This window comes from Nothobranchius furzeri, chromosome 1 (genome assembly GCF_043380555.1).
Source record: "Nothobranchius furzeri strain GRZ-AD chromosome 1, NfurGRZ-RIMD1, whole genome shotgun sequence".
Classification (NCBI taxonomy): Eukaryota; Metazoa; Chordata; class Actinopteri; order Cyprinodontiformes; family Nothobranchiidae; genus Nothobranchius; species Nothobranchius furzeri.
This window is the reverse complement of record NC_091741.1, coordinates 76747568-76761892: the sequence shown is the minus strand read 5'-3', so window position 1 is coordinate 76761892 and position 14325 is coordinate 76747568. Positions and strand designations below refer to the sequence as shown.

The 14325-nt window shown below is 40.1% G+C and overlaps 3 protein-coding genes across 3 annotated transcripts in view; 1 reads left to right on the top strand and 2 right to left on the bottom strand.

Moving 5' to 3' along the window:
- asb5a (ankyrin repeat and SOCS box containing 5a) overlaps positions 1–2805 on the bottom strand; it is a 23239-nt gene extending 20434 nt beyond the window's left edge. The window contains exon 1 of the mRNA XM_070550341.1: positions 2677–2805. Within this exon, the coding sequence (XP_070406442.1) occupies positions 2677–2710 (34 nt within the window). The 5' untranslated portion in view covers positions 2711–2805. The remainder of the gene's footprint in view (positions 1–2676) is intronic.
- Positions 1–7331, top strand: part of ctso (cathepsin O) — a 16708-nt gene extending 9377 nt beyond the window's left edge. Inside the window, exons 4-8 of the mRNA XM_015950640.2 lie at positions 2720–2887; positions 3116–3237; positions 5487–5650; positions 6930–7022; positions 7122–7331. Of these exons, the coding sequence (XP_015806126.1) occupies positions 2720–2887; positions 3116–3237; positions 5487–5650; positions 6930–7022; positions 7122–7156 (582 nt within the window). The 3' untranslated portion in view covers positions 7157–7331. The remainder of the gene's footprint in view (positions 1–2719; positions 2888–3115; positions 3238–5486; positions 5651–6929; positions 7023–7121) is intronic.
- On the bottom strand, positions 7258–14325 carry tdo2a (tryptophan 2,3-dioxygenase a). The gene is made up of 12 exons (XM_015950695.3): positions 14173–14325; positions 13922–14024; positions 13713–13803; positions 13409–13479; positions 12917–13044; positions 12599–12785; positions 12368–12475; positions 12149–12260; positions 11927–11984; positions 11285–11364; positions 10985–11075; positions 7258–9398 (listed from the first exon to the last, which is right to left on the bottom strand). Exons 1-12 carry the CDS (start codon positions 14205–14207, stop codon positions 9245–9247), a joined length of 1218 nt encoding a protein of 405 aa, XP_015806181.1. The 5' UTR covers positions 14208–14325; the 3' UTR covers positions 7258–9244.

Below are 14325 nucleotides of genomic sequence, written 5' to 3'. Positions count from 1 at the left end.
GCATTTTAGTGCATTTTAACCTTTTGATCATTTGTAATTATTTAAATATTTTCAACTAATAACAGAAACAGGTGAGTTTTAAAACGTAACATCAGTGAAATAACATCAACAAGAAAGGAAATGTCTAGTCTAGTTTGCTCTTTTGTTTTAAGTCTGGTCTCATTATCTGAATGTCAGAAATATTTTGGAGCATGAACCAAGCTCAGTTAATGCTGAAAATACTAAAACAGTAAAAATGAATAAACATCCAAATGTCTTCTTACATTTGATATTTTATTGTTTATATGTTTTAGAGTTTGTGTTTTTATTGATCATATGTTCTAGATGTTTTACTGTCTCAGTTTTTGGGGTGGCACCTGGGGTGGCCAGCCTCTTTATGTCATTTCTGGCCTGCTTATTCAATAATAATAATAATAATAATAATAAAAATAATACATCAAACTTATATAGCGCTTTTTTAGGACACCCAAATACACTTTCATGCACTCACATCCACACAGTGTTAGTGATGGTAAGCTACTTTGTAGCCACAGCCACCCTGGGGTGGTCTGACAGAGGCGAGGCTGCCGTTTGGCGCCGTCGGCCCCGCTGACCACCACCAACACAGGCAAGTTGGGTCTTGCCCAAGGACACAACAGCAGAATACCCCTGGCAAGAGCTGGAATTGAACCCATGACCCTCCGATCATGAGGCAACCCGCTCTACCTCCTGAGCTTCTGCTGCCCCTTATTTGGGGAACTACCACCACCCACAGACTTGTTATTCCTACAAAGGTGCTTCACCAATACACTGATTTAGTTGCTGTTGTTGTTGTTGTTGTTGAAACCAAGGTGGCGTGAACCCAGGTTTTTTTTTCCTGGAAGGGCGGGAGGATATTCAATTTTACAAAAACCTGACTACGTGTGTACAAAAACAAGTTATGAGTGGCTCCTGCTTTATTCTAAAACCCAATAGGGACGTAGGCGTCATTTTGTCACACTTCAGAAACTTATACTTCGTCTTGGAGTTGTTTCAAAGTATCAGACTAAGATTTATGATGAGGGTGAAAAAAGTGAATTTTCCTTTTCTGCAAATCAATTTTCTTCTTCCAGTGTTCAAATGAAGGTCAAACATTCAGCCGAGGTAGTAATGGACAAAATACATATGTGAGTGGTGAGGGAGTTCAATCGTTAAGGAAAAGAGATGAAACAATGACAAACCAAGCCTTTGAGACCCAAGCTCAGCGAGCAGAATGGACCTGGGCTACAAAAGCGAGAAGGTTAGTGAGATGGAGATGTTGTACGTCCTTTATGAGGGTTCACTCTTCTGTGCTTTTTGTCCTTTATCTCTTCAGTAAGTCAATTTGCTGCGGGGGATGGTATTTTCACTGTAAACCTCTTCTCCTAAGGGAGGGACATAACCTATACAGCAGAATGCTGGGTGATAACATGGTGTATACTTCATTCTCGTGAATGCAGGGAAAGTTTAGTGCTCCTGGGAGGATCTGTAAACGACCGGAGTCACCGCACTCCCCTACCTCAGCTCCGCTGCAGTCAGTCTACCAACACTTCTTATTGTCGAGCTTGTCTGTTAGACCTTCTCGAGCTGAGATCCCACAGCAGATTAATGGCCAGACTGAGGATAAACTCCGATACCATGCACATGGACACAAAATATCAAGTCAATTACAGCAGATAAATTCTTCCTGGTTAAAAATTTCCTTTTCTTGATTCCTCATTTCTAGCTTGAGTGAGTTTCAAAGCTCACAGATGGCTTTAATATTTTGTATGCTCAGCGCATACTTATCTCCGGTCCAGGCAATCATGACTGAATTTAGTTTCGGTATTGATTTTAAGCCACGGAACCATTTTGATTAAAAGAAAAATCTATTTTACACAGATAGCTCTGATGTTCATCACGTTTATGAGAGTTTATGCTGAGGGAGGAACATGATATAGTGATTTTTAATTTGGAGAATGAGATTTGTCTTTACAAATGTTGAACATGAAACAAAAATCTATCCCACATAATAAGATTCAGCATGCCCCTTCACGGGGGAAGAATGGATTGATTTGAGGGGAGCAATAAAATCTATGATATCTGTTATAGAATTTTTTACAATAAACCTTCTAAAAATTGGAAATTATTGTACCCTGGAAGCTTGAGTAACAGCTGTTTCTGTATTCCCCCCACATGCTTGTGACAAACGAGAGTGGAGCGCATTCGTTCAGAGAGAAATCCAATTTTTCTCCAGCGATTGTATTCTTAAGAAGTTCCTGTCAGTAGATGGCAGCAGAGAGCAGCTGGTCTGGGATGAGTTGTCAGATCATCTCACCTCTTCCAGCAGTAAAAAACAGCTTAAAGCATTGTGGGCTTTTCATTAAAAATACCTTTCAAAATGTAACATGAGGAAGTTTTATCCAAAAGCTTTACCACTTTAATAAATTAAAAAAATTAAAATTTGAAGTGCTGCAGAACTGTTTGAAGTTTAAAGATGAAACATTGATTTCTGCTGGAACAGATCATTAATTTCCACAAGTCTCTGGAAAAATAAGTTTTTTCTTTGCCGACATGTACTTGAGTAAGACAACATTTTCCGTGTATTTGGATAAGCAAAGATGGGGAAATAATTACACCTTCCTCTGGGAACTGTAAGATATGACTGAATTAATGGTTTGGGAGGCATACTTAACTCACCTGTCTTTTCTGTTTTTGTTTGTCTCGTCACCATAATTCACAGTGTGGGAGTTGTTGGGCTTTTAGCGTCGTCGGTGCCGTGCAGTCTGTCTATGCTATCGGAGGCTCGCAGCTGGAGCAGCTCAGTGTGCAGCAGGTTGTGGACTGCTCTTTCAAAAATAAGGGGTGCGATGGAGGCTCCCCCTCTGTGGCTCTGACCTGGTTAAAACAGGTGGGTCGACATTTGTACAGAACAGATTTGCTGGTTTCGTAGGAGACGCTTTCGATTAAGCGCAAAAGCTGGACAAAATCTGAGCCTTAATCCTTCGTATGAACAAAGGGTGTGCTGAATATCTCAGCACTAAAGCACCTGTTATATGTTTGTATAGTAAGAGAACATATAATCACCAGTATCTTATAAATAGATAAGTATTTGAGCTTCTTTTATTTCTCTGTTTAGACCAAAGTAAAGCTGGTTACTCAGTCAGACTATCCATACAAGGCCAAAACAGGGATCTGCCATTTCTTCTCCCGGTCACATGGCGGTGTTTCTGTGAAGGACTTTTCCCTACAAGACTTCAGGTAACAGATTTTGTCTAAAGAGCAACACGTAAAACAAAGTGTGAGATTTATTATTAATGACACAGTTCATTTGAATTGGTTTTCATGTAGAACCAAGGACAGAAATGGGGGGGTGTGATTGGTCGTGCCCAATGGAAAATCAGTGTCTGTCAACAAACACACGGAGAGCTCAGTGGCACAAAGGTTCCTGACTTTGGGTCGATCGATGCGGCCCAAAGGTTAATTTGACCTGTTGTGTTTTGGATTTACCCTCTTGAGCCTCAACTCGTATTCATGATTATCATAGGTGGCTGATTTTTCCTTTTTTTTTAGCGTGATGGTGATAGTAAAAGTCCGGTATCAGATCTGATAATTTCTATTTCAATATAACAGTGAGTTGAGCTTTTAGTTTTCATCATTTTTGTTTTCTGATTTACTGTAATTCATGATTTAAAATTCAGAACGTTTGCTGGATTATTTTACTGATGCTAAATTATACATATTGGCCTCTACAAACAGCAGGTCATTTCTGTTTAATTTGATGAAAAACAAACCCAAAAAGTTGTAATCGTAGATGTTTGTACTTCTAAAACTTCTCTGTACTCTGAAATGAGCAGCTACAACTGCCAAAGTCTCCTTTTTTGCCAGGTTTGTGTATAAAGAGAACTCTTAACATGAATCATCAATTAGCATCAACAAGACCATCACTAAACAGGAAGAACGTGTGACTAGTTGTAAATCTGAAAGTAGCAATCATCTCACGTGCACAGAAGAATAAATCACTTGCCAGGGAAATGGGAGGATGAGTGATAACTGTGGCCCAGTGCCCAGTGGTTTGTGTTGCTACCAGCTGGCCTGCACTGTCATCCAGGCAAAGAGTCCTATAAGCCGCTGCTTAGTAGAACACAGCCACTGGCAGCTGAAAAAGAGAGCATTCAAGTGTTTCACTTGAGTGCAGATTTGCACCGCTGTTTCAGGACTCTGGATTTCCATCAGACAACCTGGATGTTTGTTGTTCTGAAAGCAAAAGGATTAAAGGAAGATTAATAACTGCCTAAAACTCTTAATAAAGGCAATTTAGCTGAAAAAAGACATAAAACAGGAGATAAACATGGTGAAAACCCAAAGTGTATGGCTTCTTAAGCAATATGCTTCATAAAATGTTAAAAAATAAAGGTTTGTATAACATCTACAGAAACCGTGGTGCAAAAAAAAGCTGAAAATAGTTTTTTTATGACCAAAGCTTGCCTTTGAGTTTGGTTTTGCCAGAAGTTTGCTAAGCCGTGTTTTTTTTACATTTTCAGTTTCATGCACTCTCAAAGTTCCCAACTTATTCTAGCACCACAAACATCTGAGTATGCAGATAGACTTTGCCACAACTCCAGAGTGAAATAAAATAGACTTCAGCACATTGATGTCACTTTCTTGCCATTGCAAATGGAAGTTATTGAAATCAAATGCAGCAACCATACTTTTAACCTTTAATTGATTAATTTTCATGTTATTTTTGTTACCTTTGCTGGATCGGATCAGATTATATGATTAAATCTCATATTTAAGATACATTTGAATGTTTTTGTCAACATTAATGGCTTTGGATTGAAACATACTATACAAATATAGCTGCAGCTTGTTAAACACAACTTAAAAGTTAAGCAAAGATGGTTTTCAGACTGAGTAAATGTCAGTGTCACGCTGCCACTTGGTCTACCCTTTTCATCTATCTGATCCAGTATGAAAATGTCCCTTTTGACCTGGCCCTGTCTTCTGGAACTGGATGTCTGTGTGAGGAGGAGTCTCATCAGGGGGTCAGATTTCCACTACAGTGCAGCAAAAGACAAACACGATCATAAAGTCAAAGTGGCTTTTCAGTTTGGTTGGGTACGTAGAGATGGGCTTCGTGGATCGTGAGTAATGAGCCTGGCAGTGGAGGGCATCACAGATACCCCCAGCTGGAATCATCCAGCAGGATGACAGGAAGGGGTATCCGAGGGGGGTCTGCATATGTTCAACACAGAAAGAAGAAACACGAATATGTCAAACACTTGCTCAAAAGCAAATGTACTAATGAGGAGGAAACATAGATAGCATATAGTTTCTAAAGCAAAGACTGGTGGAAGAAACGTACTCTTGTGAAATGTTTAAATAATCACTGAATCTATCTTTTCACTTTACTGAACTTCATTCAACAATTCACATTTCAAAGCTGTTTAATCCCAAGCCCAAACAAGCAAACCTCTGGAGAACATCCTTCTGTTGATTTTCCTCAGTGGTCAAGAGGAGGCGATGATGGGTCAGCTGGTGCAGAATGGTCCTTTGGCTGTTATCGTGGATGCTGTCAGCTGGCAGGATTACCTGGGGGGCATTATCCAACACCACTGCACCAGTCAATGGTCTAACCATGCTGTTCTGGTTGTTGGATATGACACAACTGGTACAAGCTGCCACCACACATGCACACACGCATCACAGTTCAACATGCACATTATTTTTGAGATTGCAGACAGAAACTGTGGACTGTGAAATTAATTTAAATATGCACAAGACAGTCTTAATCAGATTTATGCGCAACCTGCTACTGCAGCGTGACCATATTATGCTCCGTATGTCACAACGAAGGCATGAATAATAGTTTAAGCTTTTTTGAGCATTTCTGAGAAACACATTTTAAAGATCTTGTTAACAATTATATGAAATGAAACAAGATAATGGTCATGATATGTACCAATATGTCCAAAATAATGGAATAAAAGAGATGGAGCAGATTTTTCAATTAATCTATGTACAGCCACAATTTAGTGTTTGACTTTGTGACTTAATCCTCTTAGTCTTCATAAGCAGTGAGTGGCCAGAGATTAACTGGATTTCTCAATATGTCCCTGAATTATCTGTATGCGCTACCCTAAATCAGATAAATGAGATGGGGACAGTGAAAGAAAAGGATAACACTTTATCAAATCATTGTGTGCATCATTAAGCATTAATAACCTAATAAATAAAGTATTAACAACTGATTAACCATATTATGTAATCATCACTAAGCAGACACTTCGGCTCTTTATCATAACGTTAAGGTCTCTTAATAGTTAACAGAAATAGTAACGTTAATAAAGGGACCCTTATTGTAAAGTGTTACCAAAATGAGGGAAGTGAGTTTTACATTTATTTAGATTTTTCTACTTCATCGGAGACAAAAATTACCCCAGATAGTTCACAATTAATCTTTTTAAAATGACTCAAATTTTCCTTGTTTGCAACATTGGTGTACTTGTGATTTAAACCTACAGCATGTTCCTAAAGTCTTTCTGTTCCAAACAGGTTATGTCAACATTTGTTCAGTTGTTGAGAAACTCAGTGAACTGTTTATAGAGCTCTTTCTGTCAGAACGAGTATAAATGATTTACACGCGTCTCCCTCTACTGTGCATTATACTACTAAACTATTCATGGAATCAACCAACTTCATCTGAATTGGTGTTGTTAAAAATTTGTGACTTTGAGGTGAACTTTTATTGTCGGTATTTGGTTCACGTTGCCCCGTTTTTAACATCTCAACACAATTTTCCCAGCAGAAGACTTTTTATTTGTGTTTTTAACATCAATTATTTCACGCAGCCTTGTTCTCAAAAGGTTACACAAGAGAAAATGATTATGTAACAGTATAAACACTTTCAAACGCAGCCTTTACTGTGAAATGCGTGTTTTGTGTCACAGGGGAAATCCCGTACTGGATCGTGCAGAACTCCTGGGGAACCTCGTGGGGGAACGAGGGTTATGTTTATGTAAAAATTGGCAGCAACGTCTGCGGTAAGTTCATCACCTCATGTGGTTTCGTACATTTGTTTATTTGGGTGCTGTTTAGTTTTCCCCATGAATTAACCATGCGTCACTTTGGTTTCTTCGCAGGAATCGCAGAGTCTGTGGCCGCCGTCTTTCTTTGACAAACGGTTTGTTATTGAAGTTGTCGTATCTGGTCGTGTCAGTCGCTGTGTGGGCGCTCACCAATGCCAACATGAAATAAGTCCTGTTCTTGCCTTCAGTGTCACATTGGATAATGCTTTTATTGAAATGTAACCATATTGCATCACTAAAAGAAAATAAATCATCTCATATGTTTGCAAGTGTTGGATTATAACAGCGCTACAGAACACGCTGCTGCAAAACTGCAACAATACCAATCTTTTCACTGTACAAAACATGCATTTTATTAAATACATAAAGAAAAATGTATATACATATATATATATATATATATATATATATATATATATATATATATATATATATATATATATATATATATATATATATATATATATATAGGCATTAGAATGCATAATTCAGCTATACAAAAATCCCAATAATTCCAAAAACTATCCAATAATTAGTCTATAAATACACAACAAAATTATCTATCTATAGTAATATAAAAACATCAGTAGCAACTACCGTCCTCATCAGGAAGCAGCTATGTACACCATTTCTGGGTTTTATTTCATAGCATTAAAGCTGTAGTTCTGTTGACATTCATGTGGTTGAGATTTCATCATATGTACATTTTATTTCACTTTAGGTGCATCTCAGTCACATAAAATTGCCCCTTGACATGAAAGATGTTGCATTTCTGTAAAGTCCCACCAGCATTGTCCCTTCACTCAAGGTTTGATCATTCCTCCCACTGATCTGTTTGCCTGCAGGTCAGTGAATTTTCATTTACATAAGTTTATTGAGGGAACATCTAAACAGTCCTCATCAGGAAGCTGTCTGCATCCCTCCGTGTGACTCAGAGTGGAGATTAGTGCAGAGAATCCCGATTTTGAGTTGTGAAATTTTTGTTGTCAGGCATTTGGTCACAAGCTTTCCTATTTAGTTGTTTTTATGATTATGAGTTACTTTTTTAATGCTTGCTAAACTTTTAAATATACAAACTTATGATTTTACATTTTTTACATTTACATATCAAAAAGCAAGTATTACACTAAGATTTTGTTTAACCATCCAACCATCCATTTTCAGTGGCTTATCCGGAGTCGTGTTGCAGGGGCAGCAGCCTAAACTGCAAGGTCTAGACTTCCCTATCCCCAGCTACTTTTGCCAGCTCTTCAGGGGAATCCCAAGGCATGTAGATTGCTTGGGCGAACCCCCCCCCCCCCAAGATCCCCCTAAGTGTATAGAGCTGGTGCAGTGTTCCAGGACAAAAACCACATCGTTTCCACTGAATCTGACGTTAGGCAATCCAACGGACCCTCCTCTCCAGAACCCCTGAATAGACCTTACCAGGGAGGCTCAGGAGTGTGATCCCTCTGTAGTTGGAACACACTTTGCGATCCCCCTTTTTAAATAGGGGAACCTCCACCCCGGTCTGCCTGTCCAGTGGGACTGCCCCCGATGCCCATGCGATATTGCAGAGCCGCATCAACACAGCCCAACAACATTCAGAGTTTTAAGGATCTCCGGACGGATCTCATCCACCCCCAAAGCCTTGCCACCGAGGAGCTTTTTAACCACCTCATTGACCTCTGCCCCAGAGATTGGAGAGTCCAACCCAAAGTCCCTAGACACTGCTTCCTCACTGGAAGACATGCTGGTGGGATTGAGGAGGTCTTCGAAGTATTCCGCCCATCGATCCACAACGTCCCGAGTAGAGGTCAGCATCACTACTGTAAACAGTGTTGATAGTGCACTGCTTTACCCTCCTGAGGCGCCGGATGGTGAACCAGAATCTCCTCGAAGCCATACGCAAGTCTTGCTCCATAGTCTCACTGAACCCCTCCCACACTTGTTTAACCAATTAAACTTGTTATTTCACTTAGCTACAGAATATATTTGAAACCATCCCTGTTAATGAGAGACCATGTAGTTTATCAGGTTTTCTCACATTCATTGTTATCTACAAAATTATGCATTGACTGGCACAAACAAACTATCTCCAGTTCACCAGTGCTCAGGTCACTAAAAACTTCCAGCAAATGTTCCCCCTCTGTGATCACCCCGTTGCAGCAAAGGGAGGCCAGGACAGTAGAGGCCCTCTAGTCTGAGTCCTCACTGCTGCAGTAGGAGCTGTCGCAGCACTCGGCCATGTAGAGGAAGGTGTGAACGTTGGGATTCAGTTTGGGCACCCAGTGGCGAGGCACCAGGAAGGTCGCCAGGTTAAACAGATCCACAAACACTTTGTAACGATCGCTAAATGGAAAGAAAATCACGGGTTTGTACTTTGTAAGTGATGCAAAATAATTATAAACACAACTTGCTACAAAAAGGTTTAAAGGCGTGGAACTCTTGTTTAATCGGTACATTTGCAGTGGTCTCTAGTAAGAATCATGGGCTCGACACACGGGCGGCGACATCGCCTCTCCTCCATTCATTTTCAATGAAACATGCACGACAAAGCGATAATCGCGGGTCTCCCTCCTACCAAGCGAAACGCGAAAAACGTGCGTGTGAAATTTTGCGCTCGTGCACGTGTCGTGCACAGGCGACCCAGCGACGCAATCCCAGAAAGTTGAAACATTTTCAACTTTTCATCGCTGTCGCTCGGACGAGGAACAATCAACGGAGGTTTCATTCACTGTCCAATGAGCGGACAGGATGCTCCATACATCTCCGAGCAAACATGGAGGAGAAGTTGATTATTATTATGTTTTATATAGTAAAATCAGAAGTAAGATTTCACATAACTCTAGCAGCACCTTGTGAAACATCATATCTACCGCTTTATTAACTCTGAACCACTTAAATAACCTTAATTCCCTCCAACTTGACACAGCCAAACAAAACAACGGATGTTTCGATTTCGCCATGGAACAGAACGCGTAGACGGCTTTGCCGCTGGCCGTGGATCGCCTCCCGTGTGTCAGGTAATAAAAGCGACAGCGACGAATTTCGCTGATCGCGGTCGTTTGTCTCCTCCCATGTGTCGAGCCCATTAATGCTTTTTAAGTTGTACGCTGGAAGGCGGGGCAACAGTAGTGCACCATTTTAGGAACCAGAAGGGAGCCACATCAGATCTGAGCTTCATACGGCTGGTTTTGGTCTTATTTCCTGATATTTGAACTTCTCGCCTCGGATTGGATAACAGCAATGCAACATTGACTTGCAATGTGGAGGTTTTATCTTCACAAATAACACACGTCTAAAGGAGTTCTGTTACGTGGTAGAATTGCTGGTAGCCAGGATGTTCTCTGCTGTATCCTGGACACTAAACCAAAAACAGCCTTCCTCGCCATGAGTCAAGATGGCTGAGGCCATGAATGTAAAGTGACAGTGTGACATAGGTCTCTCAGGCTTTTCTGATCCTAGAGTTTCACCGTCTATTGGTGTAGGAGACTATTTTCATGTTCAGCCTGCATGAAAACACAGTGACCGATTATAATCAGAAACAATCATTACAAATGTTTTTTTCAGTGTTCCACACCTTTAAAGGTTAAATGAACGTAAAAAGTTCCATCTGTGCTTTCATGGAGTAAATAGCAATTTTGGGTTTTATTTCTTTGCCAAACGGCCTAACTGGTGTTTAAAGAGCAAGTCACTCCCCTATCAGTCTTAGGCAACACACATTTCCTGTTTGGAAAATGCATCAGAAGGAGGCATTGCCTGGTGGACCAAGAGAGCCCTAAATGAGATGCACTAAAATGTCTCCATAATGACTACACGTGTATACAGAAGTAGTCGACAATAATTTAAACAGCAAAAAAATAAAATAAAAAAACGGTTGATTTGGGTGTGGCTTGCTCTTTAATAAAGATGTTTAAGTTTATTTGAAACAATACCTGACGGTAGATCTGAGATAGAGGTAGCCAGATGAGCCTCCTGTTCCTGCCTTGCTGCCAATCATACGGTGCACCATGCACACATGATTGTCTAGAAAGGAATGGGGACAGAAACTCAGTGGTCTTTAGGCTTTACAGCTTTTACTTTACGTAAACCTTTGGAGCACAAGTGACAGATACCTCCCTTTTCAAACTTCATGACCCCTCCTTAATAATGTAGCTCAAGCTTTAGGTGAACTGTGAAAATCCATAAGCGGCTCGGAAAAGTGTATTCAGCAACTTCGACAGCGAAATACTCACATCTCCATTTTGTCATGAGGGTGTCAATGTCCATGAGGGACGTGAGGAGCTGGAAGGGAACCTGAAACCTCGGCTCTTCCCTAAGAAGAAAAAAAAGATCTAAGGTCTCGCCGTTTTTATTTAAAATAAAAAAAAAGGTCTAAATTTTAATCACTTTAAAAACGAGAGCAGCTGTCACCTGTTCACCACCTACAACCCTGCAGTTTTGCACTAATTATCACTTTCCAGTAACTGCCAGATGACTTTGTTGGCACTGGTGAAGCCTTAATGAGCCTCGTGTGACACTCTGTCCCTACCACACATGTTTTACAAAACTAGCTGACACCTTTAGGTAAAACACACCGACATGCTCAGACTGTTAAAACATCCCGAAGACCTTTTTACAACTGCTGTAGGTGTCGCCCGGAGTTGATGGCTGACAGCGCTTCAGAACAGGCTTCTGATATGGAAATTTTAAATGGGGAGAATTAATGAGTGCCCAAGCCTCTAAAACTTGCACTGAGCTGTTCTTAAGTTAGATCTCCCTTTGGAGGTGCCAGCCCCATCCTAGCTGTAAAAAGGAATTACCTGCATTAAAACGGTGTAAATAATTTAGTTTGGTTCGACAATTAAAGATGAAGAAACACTGAAAATGTGTCTAACCTGTAGAAGTAGATCATCAGAGCACCTTGAAGAGCTTTGTAAGAAAGTCTCCTTTCACCTTGTTCACAAAAGAGGAAATAGATTACTTTGAAAGCACATCAACTTGTCTTTATTTGTACTTTTTATGAGCTGGAGTTTAAAGTCCACCGGAGACCGTTTGGAGTGAGCTCTGAGCAAACACAAAGCATAACTGTCAGTTCCAACATGTGATTAAACGGCTACCTTTGCTGACCAGGTGGTCGTGACGCTTTTCATCAAATAGAGACGTGAAGATCTCTCTCTGTTTGACGAGCTCAGCCGTCAGCTCCTCCTTCTCCTCCGATTCTGGCATTTTCTATAAAAAAATAAATAAACAACACAAAAATACAACTTCTGTCAATCATCTGGGCACTCCAGGCAAAGCCAAGAAAGTTTGTTCTGAGAGCTCAAGTCATTTCTTACCTCGATTTTTTCCTTCTCTACATTCAACCCATCAAATATATTGATTTTCAGCCTTTCCCAGAAATTGAATCCATCCACCTCCAAGCCCGGAGTTCTCTCCAGCCACTCCTGGAAAAACAGCCCAAAGGGTTTATGGCGTTTATGCTCTCTTCAGTAGTACATTACCTTCTCCAGGGCAGGGACAACAAAACAAAACCCGGTTAATTCACTTAATGATGTAAAAAGACAAACCTCAACCAGTTTTAGAAGCGTTGGCTCCTGCTCTGTTTGGAGTAACGTCTTACTGTCATGACCTTTGAAATTGTCCCTATAATGACGTCTGTTGTATGGGACCCTCAGGTTGTCTGGCACGCCGATTTTGTTCTCCAGAACCCGAAACTGAAGGCTCTGGAAGCCAGAAGCTGCAGACAGGTATTCTCTGTGTGCACAAATACGCATTTAGATGCACATCACTTGCTTTACGGGAGCAAACTATCATGAAGCAGCTCATCTTATAAAATATTCAGTGATGAAGTAGAGAGGGCTAGTTTCAGTTATTTATGAGTTTACCTAAAGTCAAAAAAGTCCAAGGCTGTCATTGTTTCCAGAACGGCAAACTGGTCGACCAGCAGCCTGAAGATCATCACGATCCTGTGTATGCGAGTGTTGACTTTGAGCATGTTGCGCTCGTCTCTGACCTGAAGAGAAGGGAATTGATTTAGTGAATACTGATTACAATAAAACCTTCAAGGAAACCCTGATGAGACAGGAAGAAAAACTGTTATGGCTTAATTAATTCTTTGTTATTTTTATAATTGTTCAAATGAATGCTTGTAGAGGAGCAGGGGAGCAACTTTGGCTTTGCTTTAAATAAAAAAATGAGCATAATTTATGAATATACATCTATTTTTTATGACTGAACTGTGAAGCTGTGATGATTAGTTTCCTTTTAAACCAGCTGAAGGCACAGAGATTTTGATTCTGAGCAGCGTTCAATCCCAAAAACCTATCATGTACTGCCTAAACTAAAGAACAAACTGTGTGCTCTTCCATGTGACTTACATGTCCACTGATGAAGATCTCCCGTACCGAGTCCAGCTCAAAGAGAATCTGTTTGAACCACAGCTCATACGCTGAGATGAAAATCAAAGCTTTAGGCATGATAAATACTTAGGTGTCGTATTTACAAAGTAAACACATTCAAGGCTGAACTGGATCAGCTCCATCCAGGTAAAGATTCACAAACTCTGTATTTAACTTAACATTTTAATTAATCAATTCCCCTCAAATGTTGTAAATAAAGCAGATTAAAGTTAAATTAAGCGCTTGGTTTTAACATTCAGACAAAATGAAGCTACATGTTTACCTTGATGTGTGACGATAAAGAGGTGCTCATCGTGGATCTTATTGCCCTTCAGTTCACTTTGTAAAACCTGGGCTGTGGTTATTTTGTCAAGCTGAGCATTGAAAAGAAAAGAGAAAACATGTAAAACACAATACCCATCCCCCTTAAAGAAATAAATAAAACACTAAATAATAGCCAATTACAAATATATGTTTGTCTGGTGTTTTTACCTGCAGATAGTCTCCGTAGACAACTCCTCCTTTGCTGGCCTTGTTTACCCCTTCCTGCGAGGAATCCTCATCATCCTCTAAAGGAGGTTTAATTTTGAATAACCTTGAAAATAAAACAACAGAACATTTTAGTTAATCGCTGTTTTTCATTAGTGGGATTAGACTATAACAGGCATCTGTTTAAAGAATGTGAAAACAGAACAAAAATCCTCAAGAGCACTAATTTATGTGTGACAGCCGTCTGAACCTACAAATGCCTCTTCTCAAAGTACGGACATTCACTCATGACCTATCTGTGTCTGCTGCACCAAAGATGTGTTTTCCTTCGTGGACTAATATTTACTAAAATGCCCTTCAATGTGGTCCATGTTTTTAAAGATTCAACTTATCCAATCAGTTACGTA

Bases quoted from the DNA above. Each gene is read 5' to 3' on its own strand.
- tdo2a (XM_015950695.3), bottom strand. From the start codon at position 14,207: ATGAGTGAATGTCCGTACTTTGAGAAGAGGCATTT. The intron at 13,045-13,408 runs GTAAGTCACATG...CCTTCTCTTCAG, and splicing joins AGATCTTCATCAGTGGACAT to GTCAGAGACGAGCGCAACAT. The intron at 11,985-12,148 runs GTAGCCGTTTAA...TTTGTGAACAAG, and splicing joins CGACCACCTGGTCAGCAAAG to GTGAAAGGAGACTTTCTTAC.